At 34.9% G+C, this 22495-nt stretch overlaps 1 protein-coding gene across 3 annotated transcripts in view; it reads left to right on the top strand.

Moving 5' to 3' along the window:
• The window catches only part of PHF14 (PHD finger protein 14), a 157954-nt gene that overhangs the window by 88413 nt on the left and 47046 nt on the right, over positions 1-22495 (top strand). For 2 of the 3 annotated variants that reach the window (XM_068210205.1, XM_068210198.1), the window contains exon 17: positions 17433-17550. In XM_068210205.1, the coding sequence (XP_068066306.1) occupies positions 17433-17550 (118 nt within the window). Of the gene's footprint in view, positions 1-7242; positions 8535-17432; positions 17551-22495 lie in introns of those variants that run through there. The other variant, XM_068210214.1, reaches the window with a different exon arrangement.

Here is a 22495-nt window from a genome sequence, read left to right as displayed (position 1 = left end):
ACTGGATGCCTTTTGGTGTGTTGCAACCATTGCTCTTCCCTCTTTCACAGAGCACGTCATTCATAATTTCAAATATGAGCAACCCCTCTCCCCTTATTAAATTTTTGCTGAGTGCTCTCAGTTACTTTCCAGTGTTTGGCAATGGATCCCTTGTCCTAGTACAGGGGCAAGGCTGACCAACCCATGAATTCTAGGTACTACTTATGATTGTTTTTTACTGTGCATGTCTCTCCTCTTTAAGATGGGCTCATCTTAGCATTTTTCAGAGTCCTGCCTTGGCTGTAGTGGTGTTTCTTAGATCTTACACAGGAGTCTGACTGTTGAGCGCCTTTCATCTTTTATCCGTGTCCGTGTAGGATTCTCCCCCTTATGCTCAGAGCAGATTGAAGGGAATTCCTACATCTGACAGAGAACAAACACCTGTTTCAATAACATTGAATAATTCCTGTGGACTGGAATGTACCCAAATGGACTAGTCCCTAACTTGCTGCTTTCCTTCTGTTGGCCGTCCTTCTCTATCCCATCCCTGGTAGGCATGGAGGTCTGAGGCCAAGTTTCCACCATGCTTGCTGATGCATTGAGCTCAAAGGCATCACGTACATAGCCCCTTCTGCTTTATTTCTCTGAGCTTTGAGTAAATTTCCTTTTAAAAATCATACCCCTTTCAGTGGGCAGCCTTCCCTTTCCTGACAATTTCCTGCAAGATTCAGCCTAGCAGTGCCTCTGACAAGCCAACATTTCCTCTTGCAAAACCATGATACAGCTTTTTGTGGTCTTCCTTATGGAGAAGTACTTTTAATCCATAGCAGTGGTAAGAGATTGTACTTACACTTCACTTCGTTTTCTGGACTCAATGTTCCAATAAGTCAAAAAGTGTCACTAGTGCCATTAATATTTTCAATCTAGTTTATAAATAAAACTGGTTCATAATTGATTTCTTAAGCATAGGAGCAGGTGCATCACTGGTTTTGACCTGGACTGTGATATGCAGTAACTTGATGAAGAGGTTCCCTTTGATCCTGTAGAGACTTTGAATGTCTCACAGTAGAACTGTTACAGTTTTAAGGTTTCTGGGAGTGGGAGTTTTGAGAGGAAAAAACCCTTATAAATATCTTGAAGAATAATTTGCTTTGAAAGGAGGGGAAAAAAAAAACCCATCTCCTAGCTCTGAATCTGTGTTCTAGATTTGTGCTTAGTAGAGCAGCAGAGCAAGAAACCAGAATTCCTACTTTGACTTGTTTTGTAGTGTTTGTGATAGTCATGCTTAGATTTTAACATACAGCAGTCACGCAGAAGGTTCTAAACAGATATCAATAAACTTTTGATAACTGATGGCTAACTTGAAGGCTTAAGTCTATATTGTCACTGAAAACAGTATGAAAACTGTGCAGTCCAGTTACTTTGATGTTGGCTATCCAGTGTTGAAACTGAAAGAGTGAAGTGAAATTTAGATTTTTCTGACAGAATTCTTCCAAACCCACTGATAAGAGGCAGCCCAACAAATTACTTATTCTACTTTACTGTAAAAAGAAACAAAACCATTATAATAGTGTTATATAATAATAACAACTTAAGACTTTCTTTTTTATATTGAAATGTGAAAAATCCTTGACACCATTTTTTATTTTAAATGACTCTATTTGTGGTTTTTTTATTTCAAATGAATATTATAATCTGTTGTATTATATGGCTCTGCTAGTTCAAATGTTTCTGAAAGTATGGTCTATAAATAATAGCAATAATAGCAAGTTCTTTATTTGAAGAAAGTTTAGATTTTTATTTCCAATAAAATATTTGATCTGTAAGATTGATGGTATGCTAGTATATTTATACAGTATTTAAGAAGGGGTACGCAGTTCTCACATTAACAGAAAAAGTTACAGTGAGTGACAGTACTCATAATACAAAGCTGTGTAATATATAAGATGTACAAAATGTATAAACATATATATTTATTGAGTTTATGCTTTTGAGTTTACTAATGGATGAAGTCATAATTACTTTCTGGTTTTGGAACAAGTAATTTTACAGAGAAGATACTTTGTACCAATTGCTGTCAACAGAACTGAAGCCCTGGGATCAGGCAGGCAAAGTGATTGGTACTGAGGGTCAGTTGTGTTTTCTCTGGAAGTGTTTCTGCAGGCATGTCTGGTGTGCATTCAGAGCGGCTTGAATGTTGCTGCTGCAATAGACACCCGAAAGGTCTTGAACTCTGGAAGTATATAGATTAGACATAAAAAGTGAAATTCAGCAGAACTGTCATCTTCTGTGATACAAGAAGTTGGGAAGGCAGTGAAGGACTGGCAGCTGATCTTTATCTCCATCTTAATTTCTCATTAAATCATCAGAGGAAAGTTCACATTTATGTCTAATCCAGCAAGTTGCATGTTTTGTTAGTCAAGCATGTTTTGTGTGTGCAGACAGCATGAGATTAAAGCTGGGTGAATAAAGGGCAACTTGGTTGACCTGTCAGCTACATATTGCTGGCAACATCTAGTGCCACATCCTGATTCAGTTTCATTAGCATATAATGATGATTACAGTATTAATCAATACTCCTCTCAAAGCTTTGTAACTCCCTATATTTGGCTTTTTTCCCCCCTAGGTTTTATGCAGTTTAAAATTACCATAAATTGTGAGGTTCCTAATGTTAAAACTGGAAAACCATACTTGATTTCATATATAACATAACCATTTATTAATTATTAGGCTTAGTGCAAACTAAGCAGGGTTTTTTTTTGTTTTGAATATAAGTACTCAACTGAAAATACAATCTAATACAGTGTAGATAACATGATATTGTGCAGTTGGGATTGAGAGTTATTTTGTACTGCCATATGCCCTTGTGTTGTACAAACCCTAACTCAATAATAAGCATAATGCTCTATGATCTGTTTTTCTACTTACATAATACATATGCTGGCAGTCACAAGACTCAGTTGAATCCATGGATTGGCATTCAGTTGAATGCTTTTTATTTTTTTTTTTTTTTGCAGTGAGTACAGAGATTAAACTCAAAAATGGGCTCCTCATGCTCATTCAAAGTAATAGCAGGAGGAAGGAAGAGTTTTGCTTTGTGGAAAGGGATAGTCACTCCTTGCAGTTTAAGCACTGAATGAGATAGAGACAGCTGCAGAGGCAAGATATGCATTGCAAAAACAGATCAATTGGAATCAGTCTCATCCAAACGAAATTGCATCACTCAATAACCTTCCTTTCAAGCCATTGAAGTCTTTTGGCCCAAATTTCTCTTGTCAAGTCACTGAGTTTTGCCAATGATTAAAGTAACTTGAAATTGCTTCGATAACATCAGGGACCTTGTTGTGACAAGGTCTGTAAATGCAGTCATTTAAAAGAGAAAGCTGGGTTTCATGTAGAGTATTGAGCGTATTGACTGTGTATTTTTCATGGGTTCTCAAAAGCTTGTATTCACAAAGACAGTACAGAATGAAGGAAAATGACATATCCTACACAAAAGATTAAATAAAATATTGGTAACATATATGTGAAATGGTTTCAGTTTTCTTCTGAAGTACTTTGAAAATGTGTTCTTGTTTTGAAGTGGGCATAGAAGTGCTTGGAGAATAGAATTATGTAAATCAAGACAGTCAACATGTTTATGCAGTAACCAGCTCTAAATGTTATTTATGTTACCATGTGACAGTTACTAAGACAAAGCAGGGCTCTTCTGTTCTATTGGTACCTCAGATGCTGTGATCTTTTGTCCTGCAGATAACTTTTTTACAGGCTAATCAGTGTGTATATTAGCAGATATAAATCTGTAAGTGTTCAGGAAGCATTTATTAATATTTATAACTTGATCAATACTGAGAAAATTGAAGTAATTAGCAATGTCTAGAATCGCTGCTCATCATTGCTTTTGGGGTCTGATTTGGGGTTTTCTCCCCTCTAAAGAGCTCAGTCATCCACTTAATAGAGCTGCTGGGTACAGATTAATTTTTGAGATGTAGTAGCCAAAATTTTAAAAATGCATATTACTTACCATCTTTACCTCATGAAAGTTATTCGCAAGTACACCAAATTCCTCTTTAGTCTTAGCAGACTTAACCTGGTGGGAGAGTCCTAATTTTTCAGAATTGCTAAGGTACACTGAAGCAGCTTCTTACCTTCAGACCCTTGAATATTATCTGAATTGATTTTACACTGTGGTTGAAAATGTATTTTTCCTTGTGCCCACTTAGCAGCCAGAAACCTTGCCCTTACAACAGCTATTTAACCTGATGAAGGCAAGTATTAAAATGGCTAAAAAAGAACGAGGATCAAAACTGCTGACATAAGCATTAAGTTAGTCTGTGATTTGCAATTTTCTATGTCTGTTACACAAATAAAGAGTAAATAGTATTGAAATAACTTGTGGGGTTTCTTGTCCTATAGTGTTTTGAAAAGGAAATCTGCACATAGATTTTAGACACCTGCCCTTTACAAAATGTTTACTTAACTGGGGAAACAGATGATAACCATGTGTGGTTAGGGAGGAGAGATGTTCGTGCGTTTCTTCCTTTTTGTACCAAAATTTGAAGGAAAGTGCTTTTATAATTACTTTTTGTCCTGGAAGGAGGGTGGGGAGAGAACAGCTCTTCTAAAGGACCAGATATGCAATTGAGAACCTTCCTGTTCAAAGCATCTATTATGGCATTATCTGTGATGCTTTTTTCTTTCTTAATATTTGTTGCATCTACTGGTAAGAGAAGAAGGCTGTTCAGTTTTGTTCACTATCCCTCTATCAGATTTTTGTGCTCACTATATCCTTTTCCTAAGTGAGGATGTAAATCCAAGTTCAGCAATTGCAGACAACTCTGGGTACTTCAGTCAGTAGAAATTTGAGTGGATGTACAAGAATGGGAGCAGTTGTTTGGTTGACGAAGGGCTGGCAGATGGTGTGTAGGGATAGAAGAAGAGCAGAAGGAGAGACTAGAGCTGGAGAAATGTCATCAGTGCGGGTGGTCTCAAGGCAGTAGTCAGTTATCAGAAGAGTTTGCTGTAGAATTCCAATAATACAATTAACTACAATAACTACAAGCTATTGTATTTTACATTCATATTCCTTTGTCTTTTACAAATATTTCACTTGCTAGAACAAAAAAAAGCTTTCATTTGTTTAAATAAAGCCAGAAGTGATTCCTTAATTAATAATACTTCAAACATGAGTGGGGTGAAGATAACCCTAGAACTTGTAAAATAAATTATGTCAAGTTAAATTATTAAAAGAGTAGAAATGGAAAAATTATCCAACCATTTAAAAATAATTTCCCTTTAATATATGAGTAAATATTCTAATATCCTTTTAAATTTCTTGATATGTTGTTACCAATAAAAATGTAATACAAAGAAATATTATCAGAATAACTAGTGCAGGTGTAGGTTACTTACACTTCTTACTTGATGTCTGTGTTCTTACAGCCTTACCTGAAGTGCTACAAAATACTAGGATCTTTTCTAAGTCGTTACAGGTTTCCTCTGAGAATCTTGTTTGTCCTTCATTACTTTGATTTATAAGCATATTAAAATTTTACTGATTATTTTATTGGTTCAGCTGTGAAGCTGGTTTTATATATAAAAATATGTTTACATGGATATAATTTTTATATAAAAATAATTTATAAATAGAAATTTATATATAAGAACAGTTATATGTAGAGACACATATATGTGTGTGTATACACATGTTAACATACTCATTCACTCATTTTGAGAAACCAAAATAAAACCCCTTGTATTTAAAGTATGGATTGCTGTACTCCTGCCCAAACCTTACTAGCCCAGATGGGACAGTCTGTCACATTCTGATGACCTGACTGAAATGGTACAGTTGTAGCTACTGACATTGCTCTGAGAGAGTAGAGGTGGCACAGAGACCCTCAGTTTATCTTGATTTTTTCTGATGCTGCCCTTTAAGTTTCTGCATTTCAGTGTGCACCCATGTCAGCCTCACCCACTTAGGCTGTCAGAACAAAACTAGTTGCACTCAGAAAGGGAAGGGGATTGTAAAATGAGATGACTGTGAAGAGTATTTCTATCTTACAGCTAAGCTTTTCTCCAGTTTTCTTAAAAAGTTCAAAATTGCACTAGATTGCAGTTCAAGACATCCAATTTAAAATATTAATCATGTCTGAAGTAAGAGATGAAGTGAGAATTGGGAGTGGATTTTCATGTGGTACTTCTTGCTGTCCCTCTAATTCTGAGACTCAAAATCCTTATACTCAAAACTAAAATTCAGTTGCAAAGAATTTTTGTTAGAACATGTGGCAACAAGATGGCTCCTGTTCATCAGACTGTTACATTTTATCAAAGTGTGACAGCAGTTTCTTTTTTATTTACAATTCTACTTAAATACATTTCAAATTAAAAAAAAAAAAAACAAACAAAAAACCAACAAACCACCAAATGTGGTGATGGAGACGTTTTATCGATCTTTCGTTCAAAATGTATCTGCTCCGTTTAAAGAAAGCATAGATGTTTGCCTAATTAAAATCTCACAATGCTCTAAGATACATTAGTTTGCTGTATGGCAAGTACTTTAAAGAATTTAAATTTATAGAATCAGCACTTTAAAATTATATTGATTTTTTAAAAAGTGTTCTTGAAAAGTATGTATGTCATGAGTGTCAAAAGACAGGAAGTATGGGTAGGAAAAGAAAAAGTTGTGAAGACTTTGGAATTATTGACTCAAAGACATTTTTGCAGAAGTGACTAAAGCCTTTTATGTACTGAATTATTACAATGCATTTTGAAAGAAACCCTCCCTTACTTAGTCCTTCCTAAATCCTAAGACTTGTTTTCTTTCAAATACTATTCTATAAAACGAGCATTTTTTAACATTATAACTTAGTACCAATGTTTGTGCTTGTAGTCAGCCTCATAGTTGCATTTCTGTGGGTTGCAAATCTGAGTAAAATGCTAGCTTCACAATCAAGCCTACTTGTATAAAATTGTTACTTTCATGGTTAAAAAAAAAAGAAAATTATCTTCTTTGTCTTGTGGTGGACTGCCTTTGTTCTTTGAGCTGTATTGAGAAAAATTTATAAGGATGCTATACCTAACTCAGTTTAATGTTTTGACACTTAGAGATTCTTGAAAATTTGGTGTGGGTGTCTTAAGTATTTGGATCTGAGCATACACATTGATTAAATTTAGTGTGATGTTAAAATGTTTCATAAGACAGAGGAGAGCTGCTATGATCTTTCAATGTTAATATTTTTTTCTTATCACTTTACTGTGTAGATACCCTTCATGAGACACAACTCTGCCACAACTCATCCTCGGAGGCAATCGTGGAAACCTTTTATAATAGGATTTTTAAATGTGGATAAAGCTCTCAATAGAATACCTAAAGTAAAGGAGAACAGCTACCTTGTCTCAACTATAAGCTTATTATGACAAAACATTGAGTTTGCTTGTCAGGCTTGGATAGAATGTAATTGATTGGTTTGTTATTTGGACTGACAAGGTAGTTAATTTGCCTGCATTTTTTTGCACTATTCAGGAACATTTTGTACGTGCATCGTTGAAAAATCCCGGATAAATGTCTTGTCAGGATTGTCCTATTAAGTAATGTCTCTTTCCCCTGTGCTTCGTTGGCAAATGATGTTATACAATGCTTGGATTCATTGAAGAGTGACAGAAGCCTGTGGGACTTAAATATTGTGTGTTCCTCTATGGTGATACTGAAAGAAATAAGCAACGGTTTGCCATCTGCCTGTCACACTACTTATTTACAGTTTAATAAGAACATTTCTATATAGAACACTGTGTTGTACATAGACCTTACTGTAAAAAGGCTTGTTTCCTAAAAAAAAATAAATGTTCAGTGATAATGAGACCTGTAAAACACTATTCTGAAGGAATAGATTTGCCATGGAAAAATTGATTTTATGCTTATTAGTATGAACTAATTGTTTCTGACTCCAGACACTCGAGTGAACAGAACTATACCTATTATCCTTCTTTCTGAAATTTTTTTTAAAAATAAGAAAAAATTGAGTATGTGCAGGCATTTGTTTCATTTGACTTACTTCTCTGGCAGTGTTCAGGACAAGCTTGTCTCCTCCCAATACAAACATGAAATTGTTTTGTAAGTTGGGGAAGGAATGAAGAATTGATCACACAGCGTGACAGCTGAGATCTTCGTCTCCGTCCGTATATATCCTGGTAGATGCACATATAGTATTTTGATCTTCAAATGGTACTGATCCAGTTCTTAAATCTGCAGTATCAGAGTGTTGACATCTTCATCGTTTTCATCTTGAACTTGCTTGGAAAAATTCTGCTCAAATGCAATCACACTTGTAACTTTATGACCTATAATCTTTGAATTTCTTAAGATATGGTGGGTTTTGTCATCTTTAAAGGCACGTTTCCATTTGAAAGTATTTTTTAAACTTAAAAAAGAAATTAAATGATGTAATAAGTAATAGGAGGATATCCAAATTCATGTGTACTTATCTACAAGTCATATCTTACCAGGGCATTTCATGTTTGAATATTATATTAAATAAAATTAACCTGATGTCTAACACGTCGTTTCATTTTAAAAAGGGGGTGGGAGAATCTCAGAGTTAAGATTTTTGTTGGAACTATCAGAAATGCTTATTATTCTGTTTTGGCAAATACACACAAGACAGCTTAAAAATAAAGAGAATTGCAGTAGGAAGTAAGACGCTAATGCAGGAATTTGATCTTTAAGGATCCATGAATCCTTTCTAGGAAGAAAAGACCCAAGTTTATTGACCACTTGTGCAGTATTCTGAAAGTAAAAGGTTGTGTCCAAGTGCTATGTAAGCAAGAGGGGGGGGGGAAAGTTTGCCCATACATCATGCTGAGTTTATGGAAAAAAAAGAAAAAGTAATGTTTAGTGTGATTTATGATCGTTTATTCAACAAAAACAACCTAGGTATTGTGGAGAGGAATGATAAATGTGGCTTATCTTGGCTTTAGTGGGATTTTCAAAATACTTCTTTGTGTGACATTCCTTTAAATAAGTTAGACGTTCTGTTAATTAAGCTGCAATAAAATATCTAGCTGATCAGGAAAGTAAAACAGCTACCATGGACTCACTGTCAAATGATACTCAGCTCACTGGGTTCCAGTCAAGCTCTCCTGGATTCAGTATTAGAACATTTCTGTTAATTTTTGCTTTAGGATATTAGGTACTGAAATAAAGTGTTTGGTTACATTTGCAGGTGATGACAGTAAGATGTTAGGAAGTACAGCATTAGAATTTAAAAGAAAATTTTAAGAAAGTATTCAGAAAAGCATGCAGTGCAGAAAGGAAAAGGCAAATCACTGTTGATTGGGTGATTATGATATCAGGAGTGACTTCAGGAAAAAAAAATCATGGGGGACTCTGGATCACAGATCACAGCACATTGATCAAACTGATCAAACCTGATACAGACAGAGAGAGGTGTTGCATTTAACACATTGAAGTACTCCTGAATATTCAGAAGACCAATATCTCACCCTTTGAAAAGTCTCAGTTAAGCATATCCTGTCCACTTTGGTAAACAGAGAAGGTCCAAAGCAAGCTGAACTGGATGATAAGAAGACCACGGGAGACATGAATAAAAATAGCTTAAAATAGTAATATTTCTTTAATTTAGTGAAGGTGGGAAATCTGTTAAAAAAGCCTAAATTAATATAAAAATTATAAAGAAGGAAGTTTCTACAAAGAAGGAAAAATATGTTCTTCAAAGTTGATCAGACCAAAAATAAGCTACATTTTATCAAAATGATTTAGCCAATAGAAAGGGTTTTTTTCTAATAATAAGAATACTTGTACTAGAGATGTTTGTTAGGGAACGTCTGTAATCTCTGCCATTGGAGGATTTTAAGGACAGACTAATGTGTGTTAAATACTGTTTCAAGTGTTGTTGATATTTTCCTGGGCATGCTTGAAAACCTAAGTTGAATTCGTGCTTTATTTTTTATGTTTTTCCCCAGTACAACTTCCTTGTCGAATTTTCTTCTGTCTCTCTCCCTTTCTCTCTCTCTCTCCTCCATATCATTAGGTTGAAAGCCCGATGCTAGCACTTGATGTTTCACCTTTTGAAAGGTGTTTGATGGCAATATTCAAAACTATAATGGACTTTCCTAGTAGTTCATAAACAGTACACCATTCAGTAGAGTTAATAGTCTGAACACCTGAGAGTGGTGCTAAGATGCAATAGTGTATTACTAGAATATAACAAATGCAGCATTTGGTAATGGCTTCTTAAATTTTACATATTTCAGTTTGTCCAAGGACTTTTTCAGTGTCTGTAATTGGTGTAGCATTACTTTAATGCTTTGTCTATTTATTTTCTTTGAGTCATTGTCTTCGTAGAAGTTCTTAGTTTAAACATTAAAATGCTGTAAATAGAAGTTCTTTACAGTAGCTGTATATTAACAAAAGAAAACACATTTGAAGTAGTGTTCATATCATTATATTCCACTTGTATAGGTGGGCCATTAATGAATTTTATATACTAATTTCACAAAGCCATGTGTTTAGTAGTTTTGCAGTACTGAGAGAGAGAAAAGTTAATTTCTTGCTTAAAGAAAGCTGTTCACATACAGGTATAGTAAATAAAGTTTCTTTTTAGCATTCTTAGAATTCATTTTGTAGATGCAAGCTTAAGTTTAATAAACCAAATGATTTGTAGACTGTTCGCAAAAAAATCTTGGTTACATTAGAATGATATACAACGATAGCCCTTTCAGATTCTTTCTTACCCATGAATAATCAGTGTTAGGTTTTTGGATATAAGGGGGTGTTCGATTTAGTATTAAAATAATTATTTTCATCAGTTAAATGAGTTAGGTGGCAGTTTTGTGTTTAACATAATATAAATAGCTACACAGATGTCTGCCAGATTAATGCTTGTTTTCTTTTGCTGTTTTGTGGTATAATTGATATATGCTATTTGTTTTTATTAATGCCCTTGAGATTGAATAGAAATTTAAGTAAACAGGAGATCAGACTATTTCCCATATCCAAAAGCACTTAGATACCTTACCATGAAACTACTCCTAGCTGAAGATCAGTAAGCTCATCATGCTCTGTCAGGCTGTGTCCATCTTGCCATACGTGGTCTTCATCAGCAGTAGGTAGATATAAATAACAAAATGCAATAATCATCCCTTATTTGGTATAATCCCTCACCTTTCAGCAATAGCCGTGGTCTCTCTTCCAGGCATAACAGAAGAGAGTGATAGTCCACTCTCATCTCCCATTATAAACTATGTAAGTAAGAGATCTCCTTTTGTGTACTTGCATTGTACCTGGCATAATAGAAATTGCAAAATTACTTTATTACTTAGTGTAACACCATAACATTATCCTTCCCAGAAAAGAGTATTTCATTTACCTAAATCACAATTATGAAAATTGTTAAAATATTAGAATCCAGAAAGATGTAGGTTGCAGAAGTCTCTGAAGGACATCTGTTACAGCCACCCACTCAATGCAGGACTGACTGCAGAGTTAGATCTAACTTTGAAATTGGGTGAAGTTCCTTACAGTTTAATGTGGGTGAACTTTTAGCATCTGTGAAGATAGAGAGCCTTTCAGGATAACAAGTACCTGTGTACCTGTATGATGAGATATACTTGGGCTATATCCTGGTTTTCTAATCAACCATTTGTGCATATGCAGTCACATAGGAACTTTAGTGCAGAAATGTGTCACACTCCTGGTGGTAAAGTCATCTAAAGCTTGATTGGCCCATGTGAGAAGACTTCTTAAAACTGTTCTGTAGACCAGAAACAGCAAGATGACCACCAGTTTTTAGTTGTTAGACCATTTATGGGCAAGAGAAAAAGTGTAGCAATCAGGAAGAGGAAAATCAACTTCTTTCATTTTATACCTAATAGGGTTTTACTATTTTGTCAATTTTTTGTCTAAAGACAAATGAGTTGATAAGAATCTAGGTCTTATATTTCAGAAAATACAGTACTGCATCACTTCTGGTTTATGTTTGACTGTGACATACCACAGCAAAATGAAAGTAATTTGGTTTGGAATTAATTGGGCAGAATCAAACAGTTTTGGTGTAGAATGGTAGGGTAAGATACAAAGTCATGCCTTTGCTTATTTTCACTTTGTTCCAAGAAATGTCAGAAGCAAAATATGAGTGTTATCCACATATTCTATAATGAAAACATGCTACAGTTTTGGGCTCCTCACTCAGTAACTAGAATAAATGTACTTTTTGGACAACATTAATAGCAGTGCACTAAATAGAGGACTATACATTTATTCCACCATTAGATCTTGAATTTTACTGTTTAAATAAGGGCACTGGAAAGTGCCTTCTTTGACGTGACATGTAAAGTTGCTGCTGCAACCCACCACACTGTTCATTTCTGTCATCCAGAATTTATCACTCCTGTGGTCTGGTTGCAGTAGTGTCACAGGAGCCCTCCTCAGCTGCTCCAGGCTGAAGTCATTAATTTTGTTTCTAGAGTTTGAATTCACTTGAGCTACATTGATTTACTCTGTTTTTTTGAGAATGCTTATGTGCTCCTTCCTATTGTGTATCATACAGCTGCTAATAAGAAACCAAGTGTTGACAGTGACTTAAATGGTCATGGCTGGTTTTAAGTTGTTCATCTGAAATCAAGAATGTGCTGCAATTTAAAATGAACCCCAGGTCATGTCTCTGTCTGTCTGCAGTTCCAGAGTGACTCAGCAGTTGGACACTGAGGGATTAAAGGGCAGAGAGATCAGTGCCTGAGAAGAAAGTGCTGTTCCTCAGATGTCTCTTCCTAAGGTGCTAAGAGCCTTTAGTCAGAAATAGGGTCCAAAACAAGCCAGCAAAGGATGATGCTTATCAGTAGTTAAATCTGCGCGGGTGCTGAGTAGCCATTATGTTATATGCCTTCAGCAAGGGAGTGCGTGTACATGCATCCCACTGCACTTCCCTTCAAATTTAAAATTCTGGATTAGCTTCCTTCTGATTTTTTTCTGACTAATTCTGAGTTTGTCAGAATAAGGCTTATATGACAAATTCTCTACTTTTAATGGTGAGATATGTATCAATGTTTTATATCTTTTTTTCCATTAAAGTAAATCTTTCCAAGCTGTTGTGACAAATCGGGAGCAGTATATTTATCTTGCAATTTTGTATTTTGTTCACCATGGTACCTTTTGGCACGACACTGCAGGCAGTGTGCAATGATGCGTACATAAGTGAGATTTTTCTGTAGTCTCTGAAGCATATTTGGAAAGTTGTATTTAAAGATTAGCTTATTAATGTTGTGTTTCAGGGACATGTAGGTAATTACTTTTACAGCTATAGATGAGTGATGCTGTCTCGTGAATGCAAAATAGGTTTCTTCGCTCTGGCTGAATCAGCTCTTCGTGGTTTTCGATGATATTAACCAGTGACTTACAAATGTGCCAGTGACGGGCGGGTTCTGCATTCACTAGTCCTCTGTAAAAGCACAGGTCTTTTTCCCCAGTGCTTGCAGGAAGACTTCTGCAGGCCAACTGATAAGACTCCCTCCTGTGCAGGTAGATGCAATGTAATGAAATTGGATGTGTGTGCTGAGCTTTGTAAATAAAATGAGATTGACCCCAACCATTATCTCATTTATCTCATTTACATTGTAAAATCAGTATCTGCAATATTGATTAGAGCATAATTAGTTAATTATGAACACGATAGGGCTTGAGCACAGCCAGCTGTACTGCTAAAAAACCTAATAAAAACAGTCCAAGGACAAGAGCAGATGGAGATCACTTTATTAAAGAACAAAGTAAAAGTATTTCAGGTATGGAAATGCCTAATCAAGCTTTCTTGTGGTGAAGATGTAGCTGGCCATTCTATACTTCTATAAGTAAAAAATGTTTGTTTGGGGTTTTTTTTACTTTTTTTTAAATCATAACTACTTCAGAATTCACCTTTCTTCTTCACACTCCGTTTTCTCCATATTTAGTGGGCATGTATCTATCCTCATTAATTGCTGGAATGAGGAACACAGTGATTTTTAATTTTGATGCATAAAGTAATTTCAGAGTTGTTATAACAGTGATAGTAGGCAATTACCTGTCAGCTAGGGGCAAATTAGGAGGTTAGGTTAGCTTGTCTATGTGTGGAGCTCCGCTTTTATTTCCACCAAGTTTTCAGTACAGCAGTTAACAAGGGTGCTGAAGATGGCCCACCACTTAATGGCTTTTGTAAATCATATGCTTCACCACAAAAATAGTTATCCACAAATAGCAGGAAGATAAGATACTTGCTAGTTTAAGTTTGAACATGTGACCTTGAATGCACAAGGGTAAAAATTTCAACAGCCTGTAATATGGAGGAAGTGGCTTCTTTCCCTTGGCCCCCTTCCCATCCCAACAGTTTTGTTTGTGCTATTAAGCCATCTTCAGGATGGGAGCGGATGATACTTGTAAATGATGGTGCCACATGACTCCTTTGCTCTGTAAATGCCTGGAATGTCATGGGTCTGTGAGTGCATTTACTGACAGGCTGAGAGACTGGCAGCATGACATCTTTTGTGACCCAACAATTTCATTCTCTATAACTAAGTCAAAAATATGCTGTATTTTATGTCACTTTTTCATTTTCTGAATGTGACAGTGGGATTTCTATCATTTTTATGTTGCTAGACAAAAGAACACAGCTAATAGTATACACTTGAGGGATTCATCTTGTTTTATTAGTGCCATTTTAACTTAGGTGCAATGTTAGCTTTTGGAATTAGGAATTAAGAATGCCAGTTTTTTTTTTTCTCTGTGATGTGTGTAAACTTCACATTTTGTCCCCAGCCAGTCTCAGCAATGATTGCCAGACAGCTAGAGCATCATCTTTAACCAAGGTACAGTGATATTCATCCATTTTCCCAGCATCATGCTCTGGGAAATTCAGAATCAGTGTATTTCTGTTTTCCAGTATGGAATTCATATTCCAGTAAAAATCAGTAGGAAGCAAGCATTTAAAAATATTTGGTATACTTACTCTTTTATCACCATGCATCTTTTTATGTTTTGATATCTGAAAATACTTATTTGCATTTCCTCAGCTGTGCAGATGAGGATAGAAGTTATTAGTATCTGAAAATTTTCATATGGATATTTTTAACTCATTCTAGGGAAATGCAAATTTTCTTTTACCATACTAAACACTCTGAAGTGATAAAAATTGATGACAATAAATATTAAAAACATGGCGCTTTAGAATGGTGCCTGGAGATCCATATTTAATTTCACAATGTCGTGGTTATTTCAACCCCGCTTTGCGAACTCCGTCAGCGTACTCTGAGGAAACGTGGCTGAAAGTGCACTCAGGAAGTACCACATTCTAGATAAAAAATGGTAAAAATGTAAGAGATGCCAAAGTCTTAATTTTAAAGAGGCAGTGTTTTCTTTTGAACATAGAAACATATAAAGCAATTTCTTAATAAAAAAAAAAGAAAAATCTAAATTGGTGCTGTTTAAATCATATATCGATTTTAGGATTAAACTCTGAAAATACTCTTAAGTCAGTAGGAATAGTATGTTTCTTTATTTTCAGTTACTTAAGAGGATCCTTAAGTTTACATTAAGGGAGTTCTGATAAGCACTGCTCAAGTGCAAGCCCTTACATGCATAAGATTCCAGATATAGTAATAAGTTAGTAAAAATATACTCCTTTACAGATGAGAACACTGCGGCTCAGAGGAGGCTTAATCTTTTGCTGAAGGTCACATACACTGTTGGGATTTAGGAGTGTGACCTATCCCATCTCCCATTCTCAACCTTTTTTATTATTTTAATACACCTTTCACAGAAAAGAAAACTACATGTATTCCTGATTTTAAGTAATATATTTTAACATTAATACTCTTCTGTCTTTAAAAACTGAGGGTCGTTTTCTATTTTAACTGTTTGCTTTTTGCTGGAGTTAGATTGAGTCACTGCTAAGCAATCCTAAAGATATATATTGCAATATGGTATATCTCATTTTCAAAACAGTATCAAAACCATGTCAGTCCAGTGTAGAAACCTGTGGATAGTCAGATTATTGTTTTTAATTTCTATTTAGCAGGAAGCAGCCAGTGTTCGTGTGTTACCTGTGACTGCTAGCAAGCGCAGCCTTGGCAGCGAGGACAAAAGTATTCACTGAAGTTAAACAATCATAATTGAAAGCAGTTACTTTTTTTATTGGGAGACTAATCCTTGGAGAAGTCACATGAACATTTTGTTGTATTAATGCAGCAGTATGTGCTGTTAGTTGAATCCTCTTTCTAGGATTCACTGTGTGTTCTGTTGATAAATGATAACCCTCTGTCTTTGATCTGCTGATGCCTGTGCCATGCTATTACTGCAATTTTTGGACCTTTTTGTGTTTGCACATACTGTAGAGGAAAAATTGAGTGGCCAGGAAAGCAGAGAAAGAGAGTGGGGGGATTTCTTTAAAAATTTTGATTTTTAAACATATACCCTTTCCTATTTTTCAGTTATTTATATTGGCTTTAATTTAGTGTTTAGGACTGTTTAATGAAGAGACTGATGCAAAGTAAATTTGAAAAAAGCTTTCCTTTTCATACAAAGGAATACAGGGGGATATGCAAATAAAGAGAAGTTCAGTAGGGTGTATGAAAACGTCTATAATTTGCTTTGAAAAAAACTCTTTATCATTTTGAGCCTATTATTATTGTGATTTAAAAATCCCATCATGAAACACTTGTTCTACTGTAGCATTTTTTCTATTCGTGGTACATTAAAAGTAGGTTAACAATAGCTATGCTGTATGTTTTGAGCTTTTTGTGTAGACTAATGCATAGTGCAAAACACTAATAAGAGGTTTATTAAAGAAGAACATAAATTTGTTGTGTGTACACAGAGCACTCTTATAAGTGAAAGATCACGATGAAATTGTTTTAAATTAATGCCGTTTCTAGAAAATTCAGTGTGAATGAGAAAATACTTTTGTACATTTGTTTGTCAACCACATCATCCTGGTATTAAAAATGTACTTCATAGCTGTAAATTATACTTGAGTTATTTAATATGTGGGTGAATTTTTCACAAAGCTTTTCCTAAAAAACCACATGTGCAAAACAGTGTCTTAAAACTATAAAACATAAATATTGTCACTGTCTAAAAAAGTTAAAATTTCTGGGAAAAAAAGGGCAGTGAATGACACTGAATTATCTAAAAATTTTAGCAATTTTTTCATTAATTTGCAAGTCTTTGCAATGTTGTCATTTATATAAGATGATGACAAAGGTGGTGTATGAGTATATCTGCATCAGGATATTCCAGATTAAGCAGAACCTACTTGAAGTGGCTGTTTAAAATTACCCCTGATAGAAAATAGATTTTCTTTATTATGATAATGGATCAGGAAATCTTCTGTTGAGAATTGCAGGGAAGCTCAATCTAAAATAGTACAGAAGTACCATTTAATATAAATATGTATTTTGTTTTTCTCTTGCAGGTGTGATGAATGCAGGCTTTGCTACCATTTTGGCTGTCTAGACCCTCCCTTGAAAAAGTCTCCTAAACAAACTGGCTATGGATGGATTTGTCAGGAATGTGACTCTACATCCTCCAAAGTAAGTTAATGCACCCTAAAAATAGTTCAAGTATTCTGGTTTTCAGAGTTTTACTTAGTGTCTGAAGTTTTTTATTAAATTCTGTGCATGGGTTTGCTCTGGTAGAAGGTCATAAAATAAAGATTTCTGATTCTCTTCAGAATCGGTATTAGAAAACCCAGAGTGTAAGTAAAATGGAAATATTCTTAATCAGTAAAGAAAGAATGACAAGAAAACATTACTATCCTAGTTAAATGCTTGTTTTTGACATGCTCTCTGTGAGAAAGGTGTGAGTACAGATACTGTATCAGCATTGGTAATATTGACAAGAAAAATTATTTCAGGAGTACTGCAGAATACAAACTTCTAAGGACAGAGAAAATGCATGTGTTCTCTAAACAAAGGATGGTGATTTGAATTACTAAACCTTTTTCTTTCACTGAAAATTCATATGAAGATTATCAATACCTTACATTGATTGGCATGCCTTGTTCAAATATAACATTGTAAAATTAGATTTTTGACATGGATTAGCTCTTTTAATGATACTGAAAGTAATAGTATTCATTTATAGTACTGACTTTTCAAAAAATAAAGATTTTGATTCTTTCTTTGTCTGCACAGAAGTTTCTTTAGCACTGGCATTCTTTTCTGTCATCACCATAACCTCTGAAGAGGCACTTTCCAATTTATTTCATAAGTGTATTTATACATCTTGTACATCTATAAATGCATCTAATACCTCAGTGTAAAAATAAAAGAGTATTCTAAAAGTCTTCAAGATTTTTCATGTTACTGCCAATTTCTTTGTGTTTCACAGAATCTTTAGCCTAGTAAGTGCCTCAGTATTTGGATATACAGGGACACGGCTATGAGGAGGTGTTCTCATATGTTACTTGTCAGCATGCTTGGATACTTAAACTCTTGTCATGCATTTACTTTTAAGATTGGCATATACAGAATGTTCAGGGTGCGGTATCATTTTTTGGCTTGCTAGTGTCCCTTTCCAATTGCAAAAATATGTTACTTCCCCCCAGGAGATTAATCAAACTATTCTTTTGTAAGGAGGTATGGAGACAGATATAGGAAATTAGCTGTCCACTAGAGTTTGGGCATCAAGCAATCTTTCTTGAATACCACTTACAGGCAAGAGACATTCCAAGAATGAATTAAAACTGTTAATGAATTTCTGTCACCTGCTTAAACTAAAATGGGGTCCTGATAACATGAGTTAGAATCTTGTGTCTCTTGTATTCTTGACTTGCAAGTAAACAGAAAAATCAAAGGGTTTGTAATTTCTAGTTGTGTTTTCCTGGAGATTAGTATACTGTGTATCACATACAATTTTTTAGCTACCTTATGAGTTAAATTAATTATGATGGACTTCACTTCTTCCAGGGTGTGTGTTATTTTTAAGGTGTGTTGAAAAAATAGAATGTTTTAAAGAGTAAACAAAATTTTTCAGTAGAATGATTACACATTTTATGTTAATCTTAGTGATTATTGCAAATTTTAAAAATGTTCTTGTGTCTGATTTTCATTCATAAAGATTTTTAATGAGTAAATTTAAATAAAGTCTCTTGCACTTTCAAGTACAGGCAATTGGAATTGGATTTGAGTGAATATGTAATGAATATGAAAGATACTGAAAAAATTGTCTTATGGGGACTCCTTGTGGTTTTGTTCAGTCACTTTCACATAGCTTTTCTAGAGAGATGTGCAGAGAAATTACTCTAATAAAGCTGTATTGCCCTATATGTTCCCCAAAGCCTTTTTTGGTAGCTTTTTTCTGTTTTATACTATGCAGTGTAATAAATTAAAAAAATACAGTATCAACTTAAACTCCCTTCAGCCACAATGTGAACCTATTTTTAAAGGACTAGGACTTTGTCTTGTACTTCATAATTTTCAAATTCTTTGTTCTACATGTCTTTAGGATTGTGTATTATATATCTGTGATTTTTCACAGCCTGGAGAAGCTGATATGATAAGGCTTTTTCTACCCCTTCTCAGAGGGGGTGGTCTCTCAAATGTGTGCTTGGAGCTCAGAAGTGAACAAGTGTAGACAAAGTTGGGTCATTTGCTGCACTCTGCCTGACCCGTGGATGAATTGCAAGCCAGAGCTGCTGATGATTTCAGTCTCTCAGTCACTCACTGCATCCAATTTTTGATGTGTCACAGGGAAGTTGCTAGTATGGATTATAGCAGCAAAATGGGATTGAATTTTCTGCTTTGGCCAAGGAGACTATTGTTTAGTTCTCATTTTTTTGACTTTGTTCATCTGTTTTGGTCCAGTTTAAATCACTTATAATACACGTTTTAAAATTCCCCAACAATATATCTTTCATTAGCACTGTAGGGCCTTGAAAATAATTGGTAGGTAAATGACACTATTTCAATGACAAGAGGGGTCATAGTGGTGAGCTTGTAATGGCTGTCAGTTTTTACTTCTAATTATGAAATTCAATTTTAGATGTTCAAGAAAAGTTGCATTCTGCTGACAGCAAATAATGCTATTTTATTTTGAGATTTTGCCAAGCACTTGCAGGTGTCAGCAGTAGAAGGCATGTAATTTAGCAGTAATAAACATGATTTAAATTGTTATCAGGCACAGACATTGGACATGCTACTTCCATTTTCCTCATCCTAGTCACAGGACTCTCCAGCAATTGTGTCAGTTTTTCCACCAGCGTAGCATATTCCCATATTACCCTGCCTGTCAAATAATAGACAGACAGTGACTTTGCTGTAGGGCATGAGGGCAACAGCTTCTCTGCTGGTAGTACTTGCTGTCACTTCTTTGGAATGGGTGATGCTCACTACTAAGGTCTGACAAGCTCTCTCATCTCAAAAACATTGTAGATTTTGTTACATCACATGAAAGCAGAAATAAACTTATAAGGTCTCCATTTCTATAACACTGTCCATTCACCCTGCGAAAGGATTACAGTGCATTTTCAGGACTGCCAAACAGCACTATAAATCATGATTTTCTGGGTAGTTTTTGTTAGTGCTATTCAGGCTTAATACAGACACTTGTTTCAACTTGTTCTAGTTGAATTTAAGAAAGATAAATAGAATGTAAACCAAATAATTTAATATCATGACATGGTAATATTTGGTAGGAATAAGTGTGGCATGAGCATTTTTTCATTTATGTACAATAAGATCTTACCATGAGGTCTCTTCAGTATTAGATGTGGCCTTCTTTCTATTGCCTTCCAGTGAAAAAATACTGTTTTGAAATATCTCCTCCAATTTTAAACTTTAGCAAGGACCAAGGCAGTAAGGACTTTAAACATATTATCATGGTGGTTACACTGACCATGCTAGTTAAGTTTCTATCTGCTCATCTTTGCATGTAATCTGTTCTGCAAAACACTGCAGAGTGTATGTGTCGGGTCATTATTTGAAGGCTGCAGGATCAGCTGCCTCATCTCTAGACTTCTGTTTAGTTTTTCTTTTATTTCATTTCTTTACCGTACTGCATTTTTACAGTGGAAATAAATTGTCAGTATTCATGTCAGCACGGAATTCTCATCTAAGCCTCTCAGGAAATATTTTCTGGAGCTGCAAATGCACAACACACCAACCCTGGCAAGTAATATATTTTTGTACACATTTTGTGTTTAAAAGAAATCATGGATGATTTTGCTTATTAGCCAGGTAAAAGCATTTCTTTGGGTATATTTTGCTTTCATACAGCAAATATGCAAATGTATTTGGACACTGTAATATTACATTATTAAATGTTTGAAATAATATTTTAAGTTTAAAAGAATTTTTAATATGCAAAATGTATTTCAAACCTTTAAATTTGGTCAGATGAAAAGAAAAAAGTGCACAATTCAATTCTTGTAGTCCATGGAATTTTACTCTAATCAAAAAAAAGGTTGGTGATTAGGAAGGTCTGTGAGGAGTGCAGAAGTGTCTGATCCACTCCTGTGTTGTGCAGGCAACAATCTTGTTATGGTTTATGGAATTTTATCTTTTTCACTATGGCTTTTCTCCAAATGTGGGAAGCATTTCCTCACACATGTAGTTTCACACAAGTGTGTTGAAAATTAAACAATGAACCCAAAGACCTAATGTTCACCTCTCGAAATTTAAGAAATACCGAAGCTGAGGTGGCATGCAGTGCTTTAAGTGCTTTTTTGGCTATGTGGGCTTTGCAGCCTTTAATCACTTCATGCTACGATTTTTTAATTTTCTTTCATAAGACCCCTGCCTTTTCTGATTTAGCTGGTGGGGGTCACTAAAAGGGATTAATTTGGGTTGAGAATTAGGAGAAAGTCTTGTGTTTAAGGTTTGCAAGGCATGAGAACTGAAGCAATGATTTCAGAACTGGGGAATAAAGGAAGTTTGACCTTATGTTTGAAGTAGTTGAGTTGTTACCAACAAATTGAATTTTATCTTGGTCTTACTTCAAAGCTGCTATGAGTGCTAGGCAAAATTAACATCTTCAAATGTTTAGTAATATTTTCTCCTCATTTACTCTTGCCCAACTTGGATCCCTTGGCCCAACCTGTAAAAATGCTGAATTCCCTGAGCTGAAGTGGGAGATAGTGTGTATGTATACACAAGAAAATGATATTTGAATATAACAGATGAGGTTGGCATTCAGTAGTAATATAGTAAAATTTTGGTGTATTGCAATATCACTTGGCTGAAGTATTGCCAAATATGTTTTAATATTTGCTTCCCAGGTATCATATTTTAAAAAAAATGAGTTGGCACAGCCTCTGTTATTTTCTGGCAAACAAGTATAATACATCTATGTAATGAATAATTTATACCATAAAATGTTCCAAAAATAATCAACCTTGAAATTAACTTAAGTTGGGACTTGATTTATGAATAGTGAATAAGTTAGTTGGTAGTAAATCCCCAAATTAATCCAAAAACTCTGATACACTTAGTTGGCAGAAGATTTCCATAGTCTAGATGGGAGGCTTAGGTTTAAATT

This window comes from Anomalospiza imberbis, chromosome 1 (assembly GCF_031753505.1).
Source record: "Anomalospiza imberbis isolate Cuckoo-Finch-1a 21T00152 chromosome 1, ASM3175350v1, whole genome shotgun sequence".
In the NCBI taxonomy this organism is placed as follows: Eukaryota; Metazoa; Chordata; class Aves; order Passeriformes; family Viduidae; genus Anomalospiza; species Anomalospiza imberbis.
The sequence above is the reverse complement of the archived record's forward strand: the minus strand, read 5'-3'. Positions and strand labels throughout refer to the sequence as shown.